General features: G+C 41.0%; 1 protein-coding gene across 17 annotated transcripts in view; it reads right to left on the bottom strand.

The window, feature by feature from the left end:
- CLASP1 (cytoplasmic linker associated protein 1) overlaps positions 1-26,356 on the bottom strand; it is a 264,159-nt gene that overhangs the window by 129,122 nt on the left and 108,681 nt on the right. For all 17 annotated transcript variants that reach the window (XM_019802321.2, XM_034654388.1, XM_034654392.1 and 14 more), the window contains exon 8: positions 21,743-21,810. In XM_019802321.2, the coding sequence (XP_019657880.1) occupies positions 21,743-21,810 (68 nt within the window). The remainder of the gene's footprint in view (positions 1-21,742; positions 21,811-26,356) is intronic.

The following is a 26,356-nucleotide window of genomic DNA, read 5'->3' as shown; positions in this document are numbered from 1 at the left end:
AAGCAAAGTTGGATGGTGCCTAGAGAGGCACAGAAGTGCAAGCCGCACTGTCTGAACTGGGTAGCAGGGCAAAAGATTGCTTTCCTTCTAAGTTTCTACATTCCTCCCCCTTCAAAATATGATGAGGGGCATAGGTGTATCTCCCCACCAAGTCCAGTTGATATGAATCAGCATCAACTAGGATCAGTCCTTTAATAATGCTCTGTGAAAAACACCCTTCAATAGCCATATCCTGAACCAAGAGTTCCACTCCTCTGCACTATTAATAAAATTAAGATATGCTTTTGTCAGAGCACGGGGATACAGCAAGCTTTAGCCTGGCTGGCAATTTTGACATATTTCACAGTATAGAATGGAAATGGCATAATGGAAGCCACAGAGGTGCTAACGAGTGCTACCCCTGCCCCTTTGGCGCCGGTAATCCACTCCCGACCACAGAAAAGGCGAACCTGAAACACCATCAGGCATTACAGAGAGCGATCACTTTCCACTCCTTCAGCCAAGAACTCATTGCCAGAAAGCTCAGCTGGCATTTAAGACTATCTCAGCCATGACACCATCAGTGCAGATAAAGCAAGAAGAGACAGGATAAAGAGGCAGAAATTCGTTTAGTTTTACTCATCCTTTACAAAGGGAGCTAAAAGGGGAAAAACTGGGGAGAAGACAGGCAAACACCACACCGTCGGAAACTGGAGAGGGAAACAGAATGTAAGGAGGTTGTGAAGCAAACCTCCACCCATACCTGTTTCTTAGAGGCCCTGGTGGGAGCGAAACATTCACATCGGGTAAGAAGCGACAAGTGCCTTCTGCGGGTGCAGATCAAGGCTCATTTCTTCTTTCAGACAGAAAGGGTTCTGGCCACTGCTCTCTGGTTTACGAGCAGGTAACAATGGGCAGGCTCAGGAGAGATGTAGGTATATAGACAACAGAGGCGCCCAAGGATGATTTTGTGGGAGAGGAAAGGCAGAGCTGGCAGTGAGCCTGCCCAAAGGCGGGGCCATCAGTCACAGGCCCGCACTTTCATCAAGACTAACCTCAAGGTTTAAAAAGAAAATGGAAATACACTTCTGTTTTCCTATCTGTGGAAAAAAAAGCGGTAATAGTGCCCACCTATAGCAAGCATCCAAAGTGCTGCCTGCCCAACCTCAACCTCCCCCCCACCCCGTCTTGCACTGACAGCAAAGAGCAAGTCTTGGGTGACCACCCTTCTCCCACTCCCCCTCAGAGTGACCTCACCCCTGCCTCAGGGAATGGGCAGAACCCAGGCCTGGCCAAAGCTTCAGGACTCCGCCCGGGCCACAGCAGTAATTAATTCTGGAGCCTCTCTCTCCTCAACTTAGGGCTGTGTAGATGCAAGCCCAGAAGTGCAGGAGCCAACAAAATGGAGGCACCTGTCTGAGCGTGAAGCAAACCAGAAGGAAGCAGAGCAAGAGGTGGAGAGAGCAGGGAGGGCATCAGCAAGCTGCGCCCCAGAGACCAAGCCTCCCCAACACCCCATCACAGAAGCCGGTTGATTTCCCTTTTCACTTACACACTCGTAGGGGGGTTTGTTTCACTTCTGCTCACAACCCAGAGAGTCTCTGTGCTAGAGTAAAGGATCTCCTGCAGATTACACGATATACGTAAGGACAGAAAAACCACAGGCCCGCGACAAAAGGCAACCGTCTACGCTGTCACTGTGTTTATGCTGTGAGTACAAAAAGCCAGCCCTTCAAAAACATGTGGATGGAGTTGAAGAATTAGGGTTTTTTTAGTTACATATTTATTTAAGTAATCTCTATACCCAAGGTGGGGCTCGAACTCACAACCCCCGAGATCAAGAGTTGCATGTCCTTCCAACTAAGCCAGCCAGGCACCCCAGGAGTAGATTTTTTTAAAGATTTATTTATTTATTTGAGAGAGAGAGAGGGAGAGAGAGAGGGAGAAAGAGCAGAAGCAGACAGAGGCAGAATCTCAATCAGACTCCCTACTGAGTGTGGAGCTTGACACAGGCTCGACCTCACAACCCATGAGATCACGACCCGAGCCAAAACCAAGAGTCAGACATCTAACCAACTGAGCCACCCAGGCTCCCGCAGGAGTAGATTTTTTTTTAAATGCTCTTAAGAGGCATACAACAATTCAGGTTATACAGCAGAAAATAACTCTATGGTCATTTGTGAGAAAGGGAAGGCCCAGTCAAACCACCTTCCCTAGAGCTGGCTGCCTACTTGTCAAGATGCCTTGGGAATGGTCTCAACAACAGTTTTCTCAGGGTCACAGAAAAGAAATTAGGCATTTATAAGGAAGAGAAAAGAAAAGTAAATTAGGGATATGCCTCTGCTAAGTGGTATCAATTTTTAAAAACTGCTTCTCTGTAACTTAGAAGTTCAAGTCCAGGGCACAGGGTCAGCTGACAGGTGGTTTGGTCTCAAAGTAATCCCTTTGTCATCTTCTAGAATAAACCTGGATGGATGCCCAGAAGCACCAGCCTCCTCACACTGGAGGCCCCTGGAGAGGACGCCTCTTCTGAATACAGAGAACACAGCCTGTGCACTCTCCTTCCCTCACCTCTTCAGCATTTACCAAACACGCCTGTGTGCCAGGTACTCTGCTGGGAGCTGAAATGCAGACAGAAAAGTCATGGTTCTTACTCTAGAGCTCAAAGCCCAGCATAGGGAACAGACAAATACAACCAGTAGCTGTTATGATTCAGTGTGATGTTTTGCTGAGAACACACAGGATATTCAAATGAATACAGAACAGGAGTAAAGAGAACAGGGCCAAATAAACTCAGAAAGGATCCACTGTGCCCGCCTACGAACCCTCCGACATGACTCATTCTATTACTTGTGTCCAGTATCGAGGGACTTAACAATGACTGGGGATGGGAGATGTTTTCAATGTGCACACATCTGACTTAATTCAGGAACGCCCTGGACTACCATGCTGAGAGAATACACAGTGGGAACAAATTCCAAAGATGACTCCTAGGCAGATGTCGGACAGGCAAGGAATTTCTACCAGTCGCCTTCTGCACACACGGGGGGGTTCAGAAGCCCTATTACTCTGGGACTGCCCCCATCTTGGGCACCAAGGAGCAGAGGATTGAAGGCAAAGTCCCCAAGTCATGCCTAGCGGTTAGGGTTAGTGAAGTTATTATCTCTTGACCAATCTGAAAGCCCAATTTAAATGGAAACCCTGTTAATACTATACCTTGCCCAGAGAAAAGAAACTATAGCAAGAGCAATACTCAGGTACAGACCACTCTTGAGGAAGAATATCTCCCAAAGCACCTCAGGAGGACTATAAACTGGCCCCAGGAACCAAACCAAAAGGAAGGGAACACAAAGAGACTGCTAATATCCTGAGCATCAAAGCCATCCCCAAAGGGGAATTAGGGAAGAGGGAATAAACCATCCTTACTGCTAGAACAGTGAGCCACTGAGCTCTGTGAACACTTGACCTGACTCCGTATTAACATCTTTGGGTGAGCCACAGGAACTCTTCGGCAGACCGAAAACCTGGTTTTACATGCTGTTAAGGACCATCATTTCCAGACTTCTGTGCGCTAGTGCCTTAATCTCTGGAAAGACCCAGGGTAAAACAGAAAGAGCCTTCCCCAAAAGAGCTACTCCTGCTTCCTCTGCCTGTCAGGTTCACAGAGCTGGGACTATCCTCTCGCCCCCTCTATTAGTCACCTAAGCCAAACTTCAATAGCTGGAGGTGGAGAAGGGAGGGAGAGGAGGCTTAAGGAAGTGGGTATAACTTTCCTCTAGATGTCAAAGGTGTTCTGGGATAAAAGCCCTCCGGCCTTTCTATATCGTGCTTTAGCCCCCTGTCCAAAGCCTGGTAGAAAGTGAATTTAATCAATTCACTACTGACTCATATTCTCTGGCCATGAGTTTTTGGCCACTTCTCAGGCTTTTTGTCTCGGGAACAAGATTATCAAAATCTACACTGAATCCTATGAAACAGATCAGTCAAGCTCAAGAGAGCTCAAAAAGAGAGCCTAAGGAAAAATTAACCATCGTAGTGAAGAAATCTTTATAGTCTTGTTTTTAAGAAAAAGAGCTCTTTCCTAGTAAATATCTCTAAGTAAATGCATCAAGAATTTAGGTCTGTTGTATTTTCTCCAACTATTACTGTTTGTTTCTTTAGTCCAACGTTCATTCAAATCTGAATAATTTCTGTCTTACAATTTGAAAAGTTAGAAGTCATATTACAGTTGGTTTTCTATGTTCATTAAAAATAGGGCTTTTGGATAACTTTAACGCACACATGCTTCCAACAGATCTACTGCTAAGGCAGTAGTGCTTTTACTGAGCCTGCTCCTGCTCCGACAGCCACCTAGAGTTCACACTGCTGTAATTATTCATATAATTACAAAGCAAAAAGAAATATAAATCAAGAATAGCTTGTTTCAAAATTTCAAAGTAGTTAGCTTTCTAAAATTCTTTTAATTACATTCGGGAACCATTAATTGCAAACGACATTCAGGTTTGCTGTTATTTGTCTAGAGAATGATCCAGATTGAGTATCTGCCAGCTAAGAGCTTCTAAGACATTCTGATGCATGGCCATGTGTAGAGGACACACAACTGCAGACTACAAACAGGAAGCAAGCGAAGGAAAACTTAGGGAGGTATCAGTATCACGGAGGTTGTGAGCGAGTGTCTTTTTAAGGGGAGAAAGTGCAGGCAAATAGTTATATGACATAAGGTACAGGATATCCTTAGAGTTTTTTGTAAATTACAGGCATATTACTGAAGTTATTTGTTTGATAAGTGTCCTTTCACACTGATCAATTACTTCTTTTCCAACCCGAAGCATAAGGTCAAGTGAGTGCACCACATTCCACCTGTCCATTATCTCGGCCAACCACTGAGGCCCACTCACCACTACCTTTGTAATGGCTTCCCACAGCACTCCCCCACATAATAATCATACTGCCCAATTTATGCCAAAGAACACCAGTATTTCCCATCCAATTTATGAGCACTGCCATCCTATCCTCCCCTGTGTCTGCCTTGTGGGCACAAACACAACCTTGTAGGGCCCTTCTGAGCACACCAGATAGGGCAAGGGTGCTGGACCTGATCACAGACCCTCAGACCAGCTCAATACCATGCTCTGACCCAAGAGGCTGGGATTCTCTTCCAGTAGGTAATGGGCTCTTTAAAGGGAGGAGAAGGGGAAAGGGGAAAGTCACATAAGGAAATGGGAGGGGAGAGCGGGGAAGACAAGAGGCAGAAAGGAAAGAAATGAAAACAGAATGGAAAGGAGACAAGAGGTTGGTTCTCTTTCTTAAGCTCTAAGTTCAGGAGCAAAGCATTACTTTGCTTGAAGGAAGAACAGCCAAGGTAATTTATAGTTGCCACCTGCCCAACTGCCTCCTTCGTCTATTCAATAAACACATGAGGGATCTACCAGCTTTCGGGCCCTTTCCTAGGGCCTGGGAATACAGTAAGAACAAAACATGCATGCTAACTGCTCACAGGGAACTTCCAGCACAAAGAGTGAACACTTTGTTAACACAAATCTGTGAAAAGGGGGATGCGGGACAACAACAGCATCCTGGAACAGAGGCAGGAAAAATTTCGCAGGGGGCAGTGAGAAACAGTTTGGAAAGGGCGTTTCAGGGAAGGCCAAATCATTCTGTAAGGCTTTCACCAAAGGTATATCGCTCATCTACAAAAGTGAGGAGAATTACTCAGGCCTCTCTGTCATGCACTGGGAATTTAAGAGTAGGAGGGGAGAAAGGGTCCAATTTACTACGAACAATGTAGCAAAAGAATGCCTCTGATTAAGCACCAGGGTACAGGTCACTCTTTCAGCAGGGAAAGGGGCACTACCAGGAGGTTACTCTTCCTCTTTGAAAAGGTGTTGGGAATCTGTGACGCTTGGGCCCAGCCTCAAGGCCACGGTGTATGCAAGCAGCTGCCTCACAGCTTACTGGGGCCTGACCTGCAGATAACTGACTTCAGTATAAAGCAGTTTTCATTTCTGTACAAATAAGCCCAACTACACTGAAGATGCCAAAAATGAATATTAAGATAAAAAAGAGGGTTTTTTTCCCAATTTCATTTTTTAAAAAAATCAAATGTATACACCTATTCAACCTTGAACCTGGTTATAAGAAGACTTCATGAACCCCATTCTAACAAAGTCACAAGAACTTTGCATCTGCCTGGCTCAATCAATCCTCTTCATTCCAAAGGTCACTGGGTAGATGTGTCCCCAGTGACTGGGCATCGGGCCAGATGGGACATCATACATAAGCAGTCGCGTGCGGCATGGTCAGGTTATGGAGCTGCCTCAGCTCTCGGGTGGGGGGAAGCTGGGAGCAGCCTCTGTGTGCGTGCACATCATGGGGAGCGGACCAGTGAAAGCCTCCTGACCTCAGAGCTATACTCACTCATACTGAATAAAGGTTCTGGCAGCTCTAGCACTGGGGTAAATCAATTAGATGGTGTACAGTTTCCCGAAGGAAATGAAACAATAACTGGAGCTCAATCTTCCACATGGGACTCTAACCTTGGGAGGCAGAATGGAGAGTGGTGAAACGTACACAGACTTCAAAAAACTCTCCAGGCTTCAAAAATCCTGGGAACGTTTCTTAGTTTAGACAAGTTGCTGACCTTCTGTGAACCTGTTTCTCATCTGTACAATGAAGATTATTCATATGACTTTTACTTGTATATTTAGAAGATGTTTTTAAAGTGCTCATTCTGTGCCAGGCCCTGAGCTGGGCGCTGACAACTCAGAGAACAAAACAGAGTCTCATCCCTACTCTCAGAACTGCCAGCCAGGCCGCATGGCGAGCCTTTGGAAAGCAAACTCCTAGAGGCTACAGAGGTCCAGAGAAGGCATTCCTGGTGAAGCCTATGCATCCTGAAAATTGATGCCTGCAAACCAAAAGGATAAGTGGGCTGTGATGAGTCAAGTATATTCCAACGAGAACAATGTATCTGAAAACCATGAACCAAGAAGGCTGGCAGCTGCAAGGACTGGCGCCCCTACACGCACCGGTACACAGCCGTGTCTACCAGGAACCAGTCATTGTTAATAACATAACTGTAATAATAACCCCAAACTTCTGCGTGGTAATAAGTTAGAGAAAAGTAGGGCATTTAAATTGTTACTTATTTCTGGGGCACCTGGGTGGCGCAGTCAGCTGAGCATCTGACTCTTGGTTGTGGCTCAGGTCATGATCTCAGGGTCATGGGATCAAGCCCTGTGTCAGGCTCCACACTCAGCACGCAGTCTGCTTGAGACTCTCTCTCCCTCTGCCTCTGCCCCTCCTCGCTGTGCTCACTCACAAATAAATAAGTAAAATCTCCAAAATAAATAGTTACTTATTTCTCACAAAAGTAATCAAAAGGTACAGCGCAGAAGTTTAAGTGAATATCCTCCGACTAAAATTTTTACTATTGCTTAGGAAAGGGAGGAGTTTTAAGCAACTCTAAGGGCTGTGAACAGTCTGTATGTTGGTGATAAAAGCTAAAAGTACACTTCTATGAATCAACAACTAGTATTTCAACACCTTAGATAATTCCTGAATGTCACAGTAACAAAAATCACAGTGTATCCTTTCACTGATTAAATATTCTTTTCTCCTTTCAACGACAGTACTTACTTCACTCCTGAACTTGCCCTAAAAGGGCAGTATATGTAATAAATGTCAGATATCAGATCTACACCTTGCACTCTTAACGGAAATGTCATTTTAATGACTGCTGTGCCAATCGTGACCCAATTCTTCTTTATGACCACACGAAAGCACAAAAGTGAGTCAGCTGGAAAAATTCGCAGCCAAATTTGGAAAAGTCTCCCACAACAATGTGACTGCCCCAAGAGCTACCTGCCTCCAGCGCAACAACACTTCAAGTCGGCCATCCCCTGCTCTAACGACTTCATTCTCAAGAACCCAACAGAGAGAGGCAAATAATCATACTTCTGCATAAGAAGGCAGAGAAATAAGATGACAGTTGAGAATAAACACCTACATTCTAATCTTACTCTCAATACCAGCCCCATGTCTACCCCAAGATACAAACCCACTTGAAATCAAACCCACGTACAAATCAAAATTCTAAGTTGAAACGTCCAAACCTATAATCATCTCCCTACCCTCAAAACCTGCCACCCTCCAAGTCTCCTCCTTCCACTAGTCCTACCACCGCCCACCCAGTCAGACAAGCCAAAACACAGAATTCCTCTCAGCTTTTCCTATGCCCTCACCATCTCCTGCTGTGTCCTCCCCTCCCACCACCCAAGTAATCACCAAGTGTGGCCAGGGCTGCCTCCAACCATCTCTCATTGTACTCCCTCTCTCTGGTCCCACTGAGGCTGTCCCAATTCAGGTCTTCCTCATCTCTTAGATAGATTTCTGTTACCAAAACAGTCCTCTATAACAGGTTCTCTTTGCCTCCAATTTTCTCTTTTAATAAATAACATTAGATGTTTTAAATACACAGAACATTAAAAACATAATAAAAGCAATTAATTCTACTGCCCAGATAAATTATGTAACCTTTTTCAGAGAACAAAATTAACACACACATAAGCATGGTTAAATACTTCAAATATCACCAGAAGAAAGCAAAATAAGAACAAAAAGCTTTCTCTTCCAATTCCCTTCCTCGTTTCTGGGTTTTTGTCTATAATTGGGACGATAACAGAGTTGCAGAAAAGAGAGTCCCAATACCCCACCCTCAATCTCCCTATTATTAACACCTAACACGTTATTGTATTTATTATAACTAGTGAATTGATATTGATAATTATTATTACTCAAGCCCATAGTTTATTCCAAGTTCCTTACTGTTTTCCTACTGTCCTTTATTTGTCCCAGGATCCCACACTACATTTAGTCATCATGTGTCCCTAGGTGCCTCTAGGTTATCACAGTTTCTCCCACCTCCCTTGTTTTAAATGACCTTGACAGGTTTTTTGTTTTTTGGGTTTTTTGTTTTGTTTTGTTTTGTTTTGTTTTATTTATTTATTTGAGGGAGAGCACGCTAGAAAGAGTGTGCAAGCACAAGCAGAGGGGAGGGGCAGAGGAAGACTGAGCAGCAGACTCCCCGCTGAGCAGGGAGCCCGATGTGGGGCTGGATCCCAGGACCCTAAAATCATGACCAGAGCCGAAAGCAGAAGCAGATGATTAACTGAGTCACCCAGGCGCCCCTGACCTTGACAGTTTTAAGCAGTACTGATTCTGCAGTTTATAGCATATCCTTCAAAATGAGTTTACCTGAGGCTTTGGTCATATTTAGACAGAGCTTATGGGTTTTATGGAGGAAGACCATAGAGGTAAAATGCCATTCCTATCACGCTGTATCAAAGCGCATTCTCTCAACAAGCCTGCTGATGTTGGCCCTGATCACCGGGCTGAGGCGGTGCTGGCCAGGTGTCTGCACTGTCAAGTTCCTCTTCTCCCCCTTGTCCACGCTGTATTCTCTAGAAGGGAAGTCACTGTGCACATCACACACAGAGTGGGAAGTCAGGCTCTGTGCCTCGAGGATACTCGTGCATTCACGAGTAGCTACGCGAATGATCTGGAGCAATTCTGCAGAGCTTTCTCTCTTCTCCCCCATTTCCATATTTATTCAATCAGTTTTTATCAGTATGGACTCATCAATACTTATTTTATACTGTGGTTTATAATACTACATAGTTTACTGCTTGGAAATCTCTCAGTTGACTCCTGGGTCCTTTTGTCATAACCACATCATCGTTTGCCTTTGCCTTTGGAGCACTTTCTTACGTTCTAGCACAACATGCAACAAGCTCACAGTCTCTGCTCTGGCCCTAGAATCAGCCATTTCCCGGAGAGCCCCAGTGGTAGTGAAAACCAAGATCTGGGCACCGGATAGCAGTTTCTTTTTAAGGGATATAATTATATATCTGATTCTGCACCTTGTTTTTCTTAAGAGAGTTTCCATATCTGTGCAAAACGATCAACCATATCATATTAAACCTAAGTCCAACTTCTACCTCCCATCATATCATCAGATGCCGCAGTGGACTGTGTCCCTGTATCACACAGGACAGTATCTATGGGCGAGGTCCTGAGCCAAATTATCTATGCGCACTGTCTCACTTTCTCCTCCCAGTGGTGCAGGACTTGTCAACTCACACAGGAGGAAATCGAGGCTGAGGGACAGGAAGCCTGCCCCGGGTCATGGTGCTCTTCAGGCGCCAGCACCTACACTCGGTCTGAGGGGTTCCAGTGTCCATGTGCTTACTCATTCCTGCCTCAAAGTCACTTGTGCATTTACAGTCCAGTCACCCAGACCAGCAGTCCCCAAGACCACTTAAAGGGCTTTTTTTTGATGGGGACATTTTTTGATGATTCACACTAGTCTGCATCAAAGAATTACAAGGGAAAACTTGTCAACTCCTCACAGACCTACATTTTTTTCACATACAGGACAATCCTTTATTTTAAATTACATCTTATTTTTCTTTACTGGTGTTAATGGTTTTATGAAATACCAAGAGATAAAAAGGGTTGGTTTAAACCTTGCTGTTATATTTGGCCACCCTGTATTAATTTCTCTCCCTGCAACCCAATTTTTAAAATTTAACTCTTGAGCAGTCAGTGGCCTACAATCAAAATTTTGGTTTCTCAGCTCGCCATACGAGGTACTTGTCCCTCTTGTCCTACACTCCCCCACTCCAGCAATACCCAAGTGCTTTGAAAAACAAACTCATCATGTTCATAGTATAATTCCACCTCCCAGAATTATCTCCCTCAGCCCCTCGCTGGGCAAACAACTGCCTAGGAACATCCCACTTCTGGGGCATCTAAAACTTGTAATGCCTATTTTAATGTCTCCTTGAATGCTTTCATTTTTAAATTATTCCCTAAGACAGCTACTAAAAATAGCACACTTTGAGAATCAAAGAAAGAAACAGAGCGAACGGTTTATCCTAACGGCAGGCAAGAAGCAGTGAGGTTGCCAGGAGGAGGACTGGTCTAAGAAGGCAAAATCTGGGGCTCTGCTCTCTGTCCAGCCACCAAGCCAATTATAGCAAAGCTGACACCTCCTGTGTCCATGTTGGAAAGCTACTCTGCCTATTACTCGTTAAGAAACTGCTCTGAAAAATCATAAAAATAACCAAAAAAACCTTCAGGAAAGTGCTCTGAAAATACTAAAATACTTGATACACCACTGTGGTAAAATGGCTGGTATTCTATTTTGCACGCTGTTCATGGGCCTTTTATTAATCATGGACTGAGAGAGGAAGATTCAAACAAGCCACTGCTCCAAGAAGCAGCTTGGAATCCTCATTTCAGACTGTATTTGTAGTTCCTGAGGGTAAAAGTTACCAATGCTTAGGAGGCTGCATTTCAGGTAACAGTGATTACTGAGGTAGGCAACTTGAAAAGAATTATCGAGTGAAAGGACAGTGTATTTTAAACTTCAATCCACAGGCTTTCTCCAAGGCCTTTGACACGACATAGTCACTCCCACAATTATTTTGCCCTGTTAGAAAAAAAAAAAGAAGTCCAAAATACAACAACGGAGGACAAATGTCATTTGTAAGAAACACACTTTCAAATCCTCAAATGAAGGGACCTGAAAAAGGTTACTTCACAACATGAATTATTTAACTCTCCTGCCCAGGTATTGATTTCCCACAGCGGCTTAACCTGAATACAGAGTACTGTAATGAAGGATGAAATAAAAAGGAACACCAGCGCTGTGTACTTCAAATTCTCAATTTTAAAATATAACACGCAGAAATGCTGCTTCTTCCAACAGGACATTTGCAGCAAACGTAACCAAAGTTATCTTAAGACAGACAGACACATTGTGACAATCGGCTACAAAATAAACACAGAACAAATGAGCAGGACGTGTGCCAGTTTCCCCTGCAGTGGGAGGCAGGTGAACACTTGTTATCCGCACAATTTTACTTTGTGTAATACCTGTTTCAGGTGAAGGGTCTAGAAATATCCTTCAGAGGCAATAAATTACAAGGCTGCCAGGAAGACCACCCCCCAGGAAGGCAGGGCAGTCACACAAGCTGTTCGCATCACAGGCACCGCACTTTCTCAAACATAAATCTGTTCACATGGAGTTCTCTCAAAATCACTTCAGTGCTACCAAAACCTGGGACAAACCTCCATGCCAAGACCGAAGGCTAATCGGTAAGACTTTGGCAAACACAGTTCTTTTGTAGTTTTTCAGTTCCATTCCTGCATTTTTAAAATGCCAGTCTTCACGGGGAAGGAAAAATCAGAAACAGTGATTCTCAAGACAGAAGCAGCGTCCCTACACTGCTAAGAGTTATGTGCGTTTTCTCTATCCACTGTTGAAAAATCTTAGAAATTTCTGGCCAGCAGAATCCTTTTGAGATAACTTATACTCAGTAACAAATGTCTTATAATCGCAAAATAATTTATTTTCATAACCCACATACTGTGAGGACAAGAGCTGCAGAAAAAAAATTTAAAGCACAAGAACGAAAGAGATGAAACACAGCTCACCTCGCTTCTTGTGTCCCTTTCCTCTTTCTCCCTAGCTCTCCAAGGTCAACATTAATGTTAATACATCTGTCCCTTTCACAATTTTTTCCCTGCCCACATGGGAATATTCACAGCAATTCTTCTAAGTTTCATCCACAAGTTTTAGTTATCAAAGCAACTACAAAATAACTTAAATACGTTATTTATTTCCTAGCAAACCTGCAATAATTACAAACGCATTTCAGAATACATTAGAATAGCCTACCTTTCCCAGTAGTCATGATTGTCGGGGATCTTCGTACAATACAAACACTGCTCTGAAAGCTATACCTACTCACAGCAACTAAGCATCAGCCAACTCCCCACCCACACGACTTCTTCAGTGTGATCTGCACCAATGGCAACTGCCACCCTCTTCCAAAATAAAAGCCTGGACTATATATAAGTGAATATTTTAAAAGGGGGACTGAGTGGGAGGTGAACCTTCTCCATCTGACTTTACTCATGTAAGAGAGCCTTCTTTAAAACTGGTATTAAAAAATATTTTTAACCGACTACCTGATTTTTCCCCTTGAAAAAACAGGGAAGAACATTCCTAACATAAACCTTAAGTAAGAATAATGTCAAAAAAGCAAGCTTACTTCCACACAGAGGATGAAGCTGTCAGCTGCAGCTTAAGCTACTTAAACTGGTATCAGAAACAGTCTCTCCCAGGCTATTTTAGGTGGTCCTGTCCTTATGACAGCACTGCATACTTGCTAGCCTTATAACATATCATGCCTGGATCTGTGACTATGGAAACACTTTCCTAAGATACTGAACCAGAACCCCAGACCTTATAAAATACAGAGTCTAATAAGCAAGCAGGCGAGGGGATGGGAGCCCATTGCACCTGATCCACTTATTCACAATCACTGTTTGTAGGCTACACAAGATAATAATGGCTTGGCTTAACAAAGAAGACTCTCAATTCACCATTAAATGAATGCTTTGTCCTAGCTACACCAGGCAACAATTCAAATCTTACCTAACAATCAACATTGGTCGCTTTCAGATTTGCACAGGTATTTCTCATTTCCAACAACTGAGAAATATCTAACACTTTTCAAATGATACAATTTTTTTAGTAGAAAAACATAAGGCAGAATGCAGCTGGCAGCAAAACAGTGCTCTAGATACTTGCACGTATAAGAGTTGATAATTTTATGATTATCCATTATCCAGTTTATAGTTTTGTCAGCAATCAATATTTTGTCTTTTTCTTTAGCTACAGGTTTATTATGGCATTTTCACGGCTTTAACCAGCATGATAGTTTCATTCTTTCCTCATAAACATGTTAGCTTTGCTCAAGAAACTCAAAAGCATGCACATTTTTAACCAAATTAATGTCCATGGGCCTCACTTCAATCAAATCTAATTAAAGATCATTAAGTGGCCGCAGATAAAGGACACTGACTAGTCTATAATTACTGGCTCTTTCACGTTGAAAATCCAATTCTGTGAGCATAAGCACATCTGCGTGATTAGGAGAAAGACTTACACAGAAAATAATTTGCTTTTTGAAAACCATGGAAGGCAAAACTGTAATTTTTGCTTCAAGGGGTTTGCTAATTATATGCAGACAGAAAAAAAGAAAAAGAAACATCTATAAAACACCATATTTTTAACTCCCATATTCTTGCCATTCAAAGCTGAAAGGCCTTTGGGTAACCTAGCAACAAAAAAGAATCCTACAAAGATGAAGTGTTCTATTACAGATAGGACATTCCTTTCCAATTGCTACTCAGCTGCTTTTTCATTACTGTTTTTTAGTCACAATTCTGCACTTAAAAAAAACTAAGTGCATGGCTTTTACATAAACATAGTCAATTACACATCTTAGAATAACCTAATTTTGAACATGTCAAGAAATAGAACCCGCGATGAAACTCATTTCTTTCCTACAAGTATTGCTATTACATTAATAGTTTCTTTCAATTTAGCTCAAATCCAGAGCTTTTCTTACTCAAAGGTCACCGTTCACAAGTAACAAAAAAATGACAAATTTCATAAAAATTAAAAACATTTAATTACCAGCCAAGTAAAAAAAGACAACCCACAGAAGAGAAAAAAATATTTGCAAATCACATACCCAGCAAGTCTTATGTCCAGAAGATATAAAGAACTGGGGCAGCCGGGTGGCTCAGTCGGTTGGTCATCTGCCTTCGGCTCAGGTCATGATCCCAGGGTCCTGGGATCGAGCCCCACATCGGGCTCCCTGTTCAGCACGGAGTCTGCTTCTCCCTCTCTCTCCCCCCCACCCCCACTTATGGTCTCTCTTGCTATCTCTCTCTCTCAAATAGATTAAAATCTTAAAAAAAAAAAAAGAAGAAGATATAAAGAATTCTTATAGCTCAACAACAGAAAGACAAACACCAATTTAAAAATGGGCAAAGAACAGTAATCAGACAAGGAAAGGAAATAAAAGGCATCCAAATTGGTAAGGAAGAAGTAAAACTGTCATTATTTGCAGAGAAGATACTATACATAGAAAACTCTAAAGACTCTCCCCCCCAAAAAACTATGAGAACTTATAAATGAATCCAGTAAAGTTAGCAAGATACAAAATTAGTATACAGAAATCTGCTGCCCTTCTATACACCAAAAACAAAGTGGTAGAAAATGAAATTAAGAAAACAATTCCATTTACAATTGCACCGAAAAGAAAAAAAAATACCTAGGAATAATAAACTTACGGAGGTGAGGACCTGTACTCTGAAAACTAAAGCACTGATAATAGAAACTGAAGATGACATAAACAAATGAAAAAATATACCATGCTCATTCATGGATGGGAAAAATTAATATTAAGATGTCCACATTATCCAAAACAATCTAAAAAATTCAATGCAACCCTGTCAAAATACCAATAGCATTTTTCACAAAATTATAATAATACTAAAATTTGTATGGAGGAACAAAAGACTCTAAACTGACAAACCAACCAGGAAAAAGCAGAACAACGCTGGAAGTATCACAATTCCAGATTTCAAGATATACTACAAAGACACCATAGTCAAACAGTATGGTACCGGCACAAAAACTGACATATAGATCAATGGAACAGAATAGAGAGCTTAGAAATAAACCGATGTTTATATAGTTAATCAATCTATGAAAAAAGGAAGCAAGACTATATAATAGGGAAAAGACTGTCTTTTCAATAAACAGTGTTGGTCCTGAAACTCATATTACACTATATGTTAACTAACTGGAATTAAAATAAAAACTTGAAACTACAGGAGGCGCCTGGGTGGCTCAGCCAGTTATGTCTGCCTTCAGCTCAGGTCATGATCCCAGAGTCCTGGGATCCAGCCCCACGTCAGGCTCCCTGCTCAGAGGGGAGCCTCCTTCTCCTTCTGCCATTCCTCACCTCCCCTCAATTGTGCTCTCTGGCTCTCTCTCTCTGTCAAATAAATAATCTTTTTTTTTTATTTATTTGACAGAGATAGAGACAGCCAGCGGAGAGAGGGAACACAAGCAGGGGGAGTGGGAGAGGAAGAAGCAGGCTCATAGCGGAGGAGCCTGATGTGGGGCTCGATCCCATAATGCCGGGATCATGCCCTGAGCTGAAGGCAGACGCTTAAACCGCTGTGCCACCCAGGCGCCCCATATAAATAAAATCTTAAAAAAAAAAAACAAAACCTTGAAACTATAAAATAAATGGTGTTGGGAAAACTGGACAGCTACATGCAAAAGAATAAAACTAAACCACTTTCTTACACTATACATAAAAATAAACTCAAAATGGATTAAGTACCTAAATGTGAGACCTGAAACTGTAAAACTCTTAGAAGAAAAAATAGGCAGTAATTTCTTGGACATCAACCTTAGCAACATTTTCATAGATTATGTCTCCTCAGGCAAAAGAAACAAAAACAAAATAAACTGTCAGGACTACATCAAAATAGAAAACTTTTGTACAGCAAAGGAAACCATCAACATAACAAAAAGGCAATCTACTGAATGGAAGAAGATACATGCAAATGCTTTATCCAATACAGAGTTAATATCCAACATATATAGAAAACTTATACAACTAAACACCAAAAAAACAAACAATCCAATTAAAATATGGGCAGGAACCTGAATAGACATTTTACCAAAGACATATAGATGCCAAGAGACACATGAGAAGATGCACAACATCACTGATCATCAGGGAAATGTAAATCAAAACCATAATTAGGTATCGCCTTGCACCTGTCATATGGATAGAATCAAAAAGATAAGAAATAACAAGTGCTGGCAAGTATGCGGAGAAGAAGGAACCCTTGTGCACGGTTGATGGGAATGTAAATTTGTGCAACAAACTGGAAAACAATTTGGAGGTTCCTCAAAAAATTAGAAATACCATATGACCCTAGTAATTCCATTCCTGAGTATTTACCGAGACAAAACAAAGACACTAATTCAAAAAGATATATATGCACCCCTATGTTTGTTATAGCATTATTTATAACAGCCAAGATATGAAAGCAACCCACGTGCTGAATGGATAAAAAAAACTGTGTGTGTGTGTGTGTGCACGCGTACACACACACACAACAGAATAATACTCAGCCATAAAAAAGAATGACATCTGGGGCACCTGGGTGGCTCAGTCAGTTAAGTGTCTGCCTTCAACTCAGGTCATGATCCCAGGGTCCTGGGATAGAGCCCCATGTCGAGCTCCCTGCTCAGTGGGGAGTCTGTTTCTCCCTCTGCCCTTCCCCCCCATGCTCACTCTCTTTCTCTCAAATAAATAAAATCTTTAAAAAAAGTGAGATCTTGCCATTTGTAACAACATGAATGGACTTAAAGGGTATTATGCTAAATGAAACAAGTTGGACAGAAAGACAAATACCGTATGATTTTAGTTACATGTGGAATCGAAAAAACAAGACGAATGAACACAGAAACAAAAAGGAGAAACAGACTCATAAATAACAGAGAACAAACTGATGGTTGCCAGAGAGGCGGGGAGTGGGAAAATGGCCAAAATGGGTTAAGGGAAATTGAAGGTACAGGCTCCCAGTTATGGAATGAATAAGTCACGGGGATGAAAGGTAGAGCATAAGGAATATAGTCAATGGTACTGTAAGAGTGCTGTCCAGTGCCAGATGGTGGCTATACTTCAACATACAGAGTTGTGGAATCACTATGCTGTGGACCTGAAACTAATCTAACACTGTGTGTCAACCATACTTCAATTAAAAAAAAATAAACACACAAACAACCCTTAAAAAAAAAAAAAAGGACACAGGAACTCAATACAGATTTTTCCAAAGAAGATCTACAAATGGCCAACAATCACATGAAAAAATGCTCAACATCATTAGTCATTAGGGAAATGCAAATCAAAACCATAATGACAACACTTCACACCCACTAGGATGACTATAATCAAAGAAACAGACAGTGACAAGTATTGACTTAAATATGAATAAATTACAACTCTCATACATTGTTGGAGAGATGGTGCTGCCACTTGGAAAATAAGGTGCCAGTTAGGCAAAGGTTAAACACTGAATTACCACATCAGCCAACAATTCCACTGTAAGGTACACACACAGGAGAAATGAAGACATCTCCACATAAAAACTTTCAAATATTCATGGTACCATTGTTCACAAGAATCAAAACGTAGACATAACCCAAATGTCTGTCAACTGATGAGTGGATAAACATAAGGTGGTATATCTATACAACAGTAAACTATTATCAGCCATAAAAAGGAATGAAGTACTGATACATGTCACCCCATGGGTGAATCCTGAAAACATTATGCTAAATGAAAGAAGCCATACATAAAAAGCCATATGTTATATGACAGCATTTAGCAAATCCCTTGAGACAAAAGTAGGTTGTCAGGGACTGGGAGAAGGAAATTGGGGGTGCTAATGGTCAGAGGTATTCTTGGGGGTGATAAAAATATCCTGGAATTAGATAATTGCACAATTTTATGCAATTATCAAATACACAAAAAAATTATACACTTCAAAAAAGTAAATTTTTGGTATAGACTTATCTTGATATTTAAAATATACTAATAATCCCCCCCCCAAATAATCCAACACGCACTTCTAATAAAAACTTAGATAAATAGGAATAGATGAGAACTACCTCATCTTGCCAAAGAACATCTACAATTAATATCACACCTAGTTGTGAAAGATCTAAGACTAGGAACCAGGTAAGGAGGTCTACTCCCACCACTTATACTTTATGTAGAGGAGGAAATTCTAGCCAGTGCAATAAGGCAAGAAAAGGAAATAAGAAGTATATAAATCTGAAAGAGATAAAACTACTGCTATTTGCAGATGATTTGTCTATGTAGAAAATGCCAAGGAATCTACAAAAACTCCAAGAACAGAAAACTTCAGAAAGGTTACTGTCTACCAAATAAGCAGCAAACTGAAGACAACAGAGGGTGGAGAGTTGAGAAGTAGAGCAGTCAGCGGTCTGACGGTCTGACATGCAGAGGAGTTCAAAAACTGGTTGTACTGGGAGTCAGTGAACCAAAAAAACCCAAAAATTAGAGGAGGGTTTTATTATGTTCCTACTGGGGTTTCTCTATGCTATCTAAATAAATGTTCAATGACTCGAGCAAAGAAGGAAATTAGGCAGTTAGCTTTTGACAGCTACTGAACATCTTACCAGTCTCTCAAAGTTACCATAAAAAGACCGAACTTATTTGGGTTAAGAATTCTAAAATCTTTATACATAACCTTTTAGGTGATTCTGTTTTGGTTCTAACAATTAAAAAGTAATACTACATATAGACAGCAAAAAGCTGAAATTTTAAGGTCTCTAATAAGTCTTAAATTATGATTTCCTTACCATCTGCTATTTTTAACACAGATGCCTAAAAGAGCCGTCTTCATTTTCAATCCTACCCCCTTACCATATATACACACATATATGGATATGCAGGGGCAATTTTACAACACATGGAGGTTTAGAATAACATGCTGTGACACACCTAAAGCCACAGGATTTTAGTACTCTTGATTAAATCATGTGTGTCATGTTCATTAAAACTCATAGAGTATATAAACGCTCTCCTGGGCAAGGCCTCCAGCATGGGTGTGGTTCTTCTCCCCAGTGCCAGTATTACAACGAGATTCTGTTTCATAGTTATGATTTATAACATAGGCTATAAAGCACAAACTCATTTTTCAGCCACCACCACTACCTTTTTACCTGGTACTTTGTCTTGGTACCAACAAGTTTTAAACTAGGAAGCCACACAAACTACACAAATACACACAGAATTAAAAGCACATGTCTGGCAACTGGCTGAGAAGCCCTGCCCTTGTACACCACGAATTCCACTCATTACAGAAGCATAACTCCATGGCCAGAGTTCTGGTCCTAGCTCTACCATGGATCCAATGTAAAGCATATATAAAAGTATATATAAAAGTAGGGGGCGCCTGGCACACTCTAGTGTGGCTCACACACTAGAGTGTGTGACTCAATCTCAGGGTTGTAAGATCGAATCCCACTTTGGGTACAGAGATTACTTAAAAACAAAATCTTAAAAAAAAAGTAGGGGGCAATGTACAGAAGTTATGCCATGATAAAATTACATATAAATTATACAGTAACAGACAAATGAACTGTAAGCGAAAATGAAAACATGAACACTGATTTACAGGTGATAGCAGAATTACTGCAAATACTTTTTGCCCTTTTAATATTATATATTTACAAACATATGGAAGAGAAATAAGGGGGATCAATGAAAGCATGTTTACAACTCTTTAAGCATTCTATAAGAAACATACTATGCAAAGACAAATTCCTTACTGGTAATGATAGGTACACAGCAGAGTAGGACTTAAAAGACCTACATCCTGTTCCCTGCTCACTATGTACTAAGAGTGACATTCCCCAAAGTGACCACCTTTTTTTATGACTTCAAGATTTTCAAAATTCAACAGCTATGCTGTGATCTAAGATCCCTAGCAATTCAGAAATTGCTATGATGCAGTGAGGTATCCAAAAGTTAAAAAAAGTTCTTGGTAGCAACTGCTTTGTGAGGACCTCCACTGATACACACGTATATATCAAATTCACTTGCCTTTTCTTCACCTTCTGGAATCACAAGAAATATCCACTTGTCCTCAATCATCATCACAAAGTATAGTAAAAGGAATGTAAGTTCCAGAAACATTAAATCACAATTCAAGTCTCAGTCATTGTTTCTTTCTTTATTTGACAATATTCCCTGCATACCTATGCCACATGCCAGGGACCTTTTGAGGCACTAAGGATAAAGAAGGGAATAATACAATGTTCTTGCCCCCATGAATAAACAAATTATCTTGCAGTGATATGCAGTAAGAAATAACGTTAAACATAATGAAGGCACAGAGTTCCCTTAGAACATCAGATGTGCTATACTAGCTGGCCTTGGTAATGAGCGTGTCTGCAGCCGAGGTCTGGATGGAATTGAAGAGGAGGGCCACAGAGACACCCAGGGGACAAATGTTTCAAGCAGAAAGAATCATAAGCGCAGAGGCCCTGAAGCAGGAGAAGCCTGGAATGTTCAAAATTAGCTACGAGGTCAATACAACTGGAGCCAAGAGAACTCTGGGGAAGAATATCAGATGACATCAGAATGGTGGTCGGCATCAGATCATGTGCAGCGCCCGGTGGGCCACAGTGAGCCACTGAACTGCAGTCTCTACGTGATCGAAAACTTCTGGAGGATTCTGAACCGGCAATTAACATCACATCAATTACATCCTAAAAAGATTACTCTAGGGGTGCCTCGCTGGCTCAGTCGACACAGCATGGGACTCAATCTCAGAGTCGTGAGTTCAAGTTCCACATTGGGCATGGTGCCTACTTGAAAATTTTTTTTAAAGTTAAAAATAATAAAAATGAAAGGATTACTCTGATTGCTATGTGAAAACCAGCCTTTAGGTGCTTGGGAAGAGCAACAGCAAGGACACTGGTCAGGAGGCCACCGCAAGAGCAAAGGTAAAAGACTACAAGGACTTGCTCTAGGAGAATAGTGGTGGCTACAGACAGAATGCCTGGGATTCCAAGCTCATGAGTTCAGTATGGGCTCCAAAAGAAAGTCAGCGACAACCCCACAGATTCTGGCCTGGGAAAAGGGGGAAATGGAGGTAAGTCTTCAGACCTAGAAACTGTCCTCAAGATATCAAATTCAGCTATTCAGAACTAGGATAAGTATTACTGATCTAAAACTGAAAAGGCCAATATAGATCAATTGCTTTTTCTACTCACCATTTGCTGATTGTATCATGTTTCCAGATTTTTGGACTTCATCAAATTTTGTAAAAATTACATTCAACCTGTATGAAAAAAAATACAAGTATATATAGAAACTATTTACTCTCACCGTTTACAATTATATTAAAATACTAATGTGAAGTTGAGTCACACTCCAAAAAGAAAAAAAAAATCAAGGATACAAACCCACCTAATAACAAAAACAGTAACAACATTAATAACACCCAACAATAATCGAGCACTTATTATAGACCAAGCATTGACTTAGGGCAGTCTCTCTGAAAGATTTCAGTTAATCCTTAGAAGAGCCATATACAAGATTATCATCCCCATTTTACAGATGAGGAACTCAAGACCAGGTAACTGACTTAGGGTAACATGGTTGAGTTCAGGTGGAGATGGCAGCCCTAAGAGTAAGAATCCAGGGCCCATGCTTTCAGGCACTGTATTAAATGGACTGACTGCTCTACACAAAATATATACATTATGAAAAGTCTATGTTTCTCCTCTTTCTGTCTAAGCACAGACTGGTGATTACTTAAGATAAAGATTTTCAAAATGCATTGCCATTACAATATAAAGGCTTTTCTGTGACTTATGATTAAAAAATGCTATAAAAATTTCTCTAGAAACAAACACTGTGACTAAATAATCTTTAACTGAAAAAAATCTACATGACATTTATTTTCTATTAATGGATCAATGTCACCTTGACGTTGAAATTGAACCAGAACTCCTCAACCAGTCAAAATATTCCATCTTAGTGACAACAGTAATGAGAGAAATATTGGGGGTAGGGTGGGGTAGAGGGATGCTAATCTTGCCTGGTAGAAGTCAAGAAAAAACTAGGCTTTCCCAAGCAAAACACAGATACGTGTAAAGGCTGAGAGTCCAAAGCAATGTACTTCCGCATTCAAACCCATGCCACCCATTTCAGGGACCAGACTAGAAATTTTAGCACTTGCTTACAAACTGTCCTGTCATACAAGCTCTAATCAGTTAAACATGTTTGTCTTTTCTTCGCAACTAGAATGGACTCTCCTTCAGGAGAGGGATGGGAACTATATACTTCTGGTGTTCTGTATACACCAAACACTATGTCATACAGGAACATTACAACACCGTGTGAATCTTGTTCTGCCCTCACTACGGAAACCAGGTACATTCTGGCCTCCATAGTTCATTCACTGAGTCCAGCACTGAGCTGGCCAGATGCTGAGTGTGTAAAGTTCTTAACTTCTAAAGCTTTTACTTCATTCTTTTCTACTTAGAATGTCACATTCTAAGTAACAGGGGAGCCAGAAGTACACATCAGCAAAGAGAGGTAAAACAAAGTGGATGAAGGAGCCTGACATACTATACTGCCTTTCCCCCCCTTCCCGTTCCATGGCAGATATCAATCTTTTTTGCCCATCTTTCAATCTAACCCCAGATGTAGCCTCAAAATCCTTCTCAATGCTGCTCCAGGCAGCCACTACCAATTAATCAAAGTTGACACTGAATTACAAAAATCTTATTTGTCGTCTCAGGACCAGATAGGAGTAAAACTCACTTTCAAATCCAGAGGTTGCTAAAGATCTGGAAAAATGCCTTAGAACCATTTTCTTATGATGTTTCCATCCCCTTCCCTCTTAAAAGCACTAAAGATCTCCAGTGGCTTACAAAGTGCATAAATAATATCACCACACAGGTTGCCAGGGCATGCCCTGACCAACTTACCACTTTATTGCGTCACAACTACACCCTCTGACGTGAGCAAGCCTGCAAGTTTGCAAGTTAGGAACAAGGTATACCTCTCGCCTGGTTGTTCTAAAATTCGTGCGAGGGCAAGAATTTCGTTCGTTGTTGGTAGAGTAGTCACCCTTCTCAATGGCCACTGCAGAAGAGTCTGCGGATGCGCTCTCTGTGGAAATGTCTACTCACTGGGGCCACATTACCCACAACTACAACAAGCTACCCACAAGCTGGCCCAAACAACCAGGTATGAGAATGCTACAAAGATTACTGTTTTTGGTGTCTGCACTTTAATTCAGAATTCCCTCAGACAGGTGTGCCTCTCCCTCTACTTGTCTCACTAGCTGCCTCATTCTCTGCTCAGCAGTGTCTATACAGGGGCTCCTAAGAAGGTTACCACCTCAAGAGATTAGTAACCTGGCTTCAAGACAGTCTAACACCAACAAAAAATTCCTGAGGAATGACTTTTGCCTTTAGCTCTGAACACAGCAATACAAACTGCCTCTCTGGGACCAACGAATTTGAACAAACCCGAAAGGGTGAGTTTTATACATTCAAAGACACTGAATATATAACTAATGATTACTCTCTCAACCCACTAACTTTTTTTTTTTTTCATTTTTTCATTTTAAATCTCTGGATCTCAAATTTAAATTACATTTCTTTAATACTTTGACAAATAGCCAATACCATTTTCCCCTGGTTTTTCTGAATTCAAAATTTATATTCAACTCTTCAATCTGACCAGCATTTATTTTTACTATAAGATCTAGATCTAATTATTCCTTCCTAGAATATCTTACAAATTTAGAGGCACCTGGGTGGCTCAGGTCATGATCTCAGGGTCGTGAAATGGAGCCCCATGTCAGGCTCCGTGCTAGGTGGGGAGTCTGCTCAAGATTCTCTCTCTCCCTCTCCCTTTGCCCCCCAACCTCCTGGCTCGCTTGTGCTTTCTCTCTCTCACTCACTCAAAATATAAATAAATAAGTAAATAAATAAATAATTTTAATGATTAAAATAATTTCATAAAAGCAAATACCAGTATGCTCACAATCAACAAGCCACACCCATACTCAGAGCTTTTAATTGACTTTTTAGTCCATTACTCTTACATATGAGCAGATAACCAAGCAAAGATACATGAGCAAAGCTTTTAAAGCGAAAGACACCAAGATGAACACACACTCCAAAATCACAGCATACAGGAAAAAAAAAGGCAATGAGAAGTTTTTAAAATATATCATTAGTACTTCCAAAGAGATAAAATACTGCAATTATAAAAGCTAAGAGGGAAGGAGCCCTTCAAAATGACAGAATAAGGACCTCTGAAAATCTGCTCCTCCAAAGAAGAAAAGAAAACGTTGGCAAAATCTGTCAAAATCCCGTTTTTTAGGCTCTGGAAATTAAATAAAGGCTTGCAACAGTTCACGGAGCATTTTCCAAGAAAAATGGCTAAATCTTGGTAAGGACAACAAGCTTTTCACTGTTTTGCTGCGCCTTATTTCCATCTCCAACTCACTAGCTAAAAATCAACAGCCTCACAATCGCAATATTTGAAAACCAGCAGCCATGAAGGCACTGGGAGGAGCTGAACAAGTTTGGAGTGCCATAAAAATCCCCATTCTAAGAGAACTGTAATTATTACACTTGTCTGGCATATCCCAGAATCCCCATTCACAGGGTTTTATTTTACCTGATTCAGTGGGAGAGACTCTTCCCTGAAGCCATGATTAAAAAGAATCAGCAACAACTATTTAACATGGCAGCTGCCTGATATGATAAAACTGGAGCAAAGACACTGACCAAAAAACTTAGAAAGAAAAACAGAGGATGATATATTCACAGGGAACTTGGAAAAAATCTGACATATTCCTGGGAATCTGGAAAGCTACCCATATGTGCAAGACTATAAGAAAGTCTGAGGAAAGACCTAAGAAGACACTAACGTCTCACGTCTGGCTGACCTGGAGGCTCTGCACAAGCAGGCAATACACGGGAAGGCAGAGCTGTATAAACTGCCTGCCAGAACACTGAAAACATTCCTCAACATGCACAGACAGCCCTTCAGCAGAAGCTGCGAGATTCACTAGCTGAAGGCCTTCAAGGAAATCTCTAAGCATTAGCTGAACACTGAGTTAACCAAGCAGAGACTTCGGGAGCCATAAATATCAAAAAAATACAGACTTGACGGAAGTAGTTCGAGAAAATCACTTCAGCAAGAAGCAACGAAAACAAACACCACCAACAAATCGAGAGAGAGAGAGAGAGAGAGAGAGAGAGAGAGAGTGCAAATGTGATTTCCAAAGTAGTCACAACAGATTATTGTAAATGACCTGTTTCAACTGGCCAAGTATAAAAAAGTTATACACGTGAGAAACAAGAAAATATGGCCCAGACAGGGAGAAAAAATTAGCCAACAGAAACTATCCTTAAAAATTAGCAACAACAAAAAAAAGACAGAAACTAACTATCCTTAAAGGAAGCCCAGACATTGAACTTACTAGATGAATATCTGAAATCAACTATTATAAATATGTTGCAAGAACTAAAGGAAATTACTTCTAAGGAACTAAAAATAAAGGTATAAGAACGTGTCAACAAATAGAGAATATCAATGAACAGAAAACATTAAGAATCACAGAGAAATTCTAGAAATTAAAAGTACAAAAACTGAACTAAAAAATTCACTAGATGGGGTGTCTGGCTGGTTAGTCAGTAGAGCATGCAACTCTTGATGTCTGGGTTGTGGGTTCAAGCCCCATGTTGGTATAGAGATTACCTAAAAAAAATAAAATCTTTTACAAAAAATACACAAGAGGGGTCAACAACAAATTTTGCTGGGGGAAGAAAAAATTTGCAAACTTGAAGATGAAT

This window comes from Ailuropoda melanoleuca, chromosome 2 (genome assembly GCF_002007445.2).
Source record: "Ailuropoda melanoleuca isolate Jingjing chromosome 2, ASM200744v2, whole genome shotgun sequence".
Classification (NCBI taxonomy): Eukaryota; Metazoa; Chordata; class Mammalia; order Carnivora; family Ursidae; genus Ailuropoda; species Ailuropoda melanoleuca.
The sequence above is the reverse complement of the archived record's forward strand: the minus strand, read 5'-3'. Positions and strand labels throughout refer to the sequence as shown.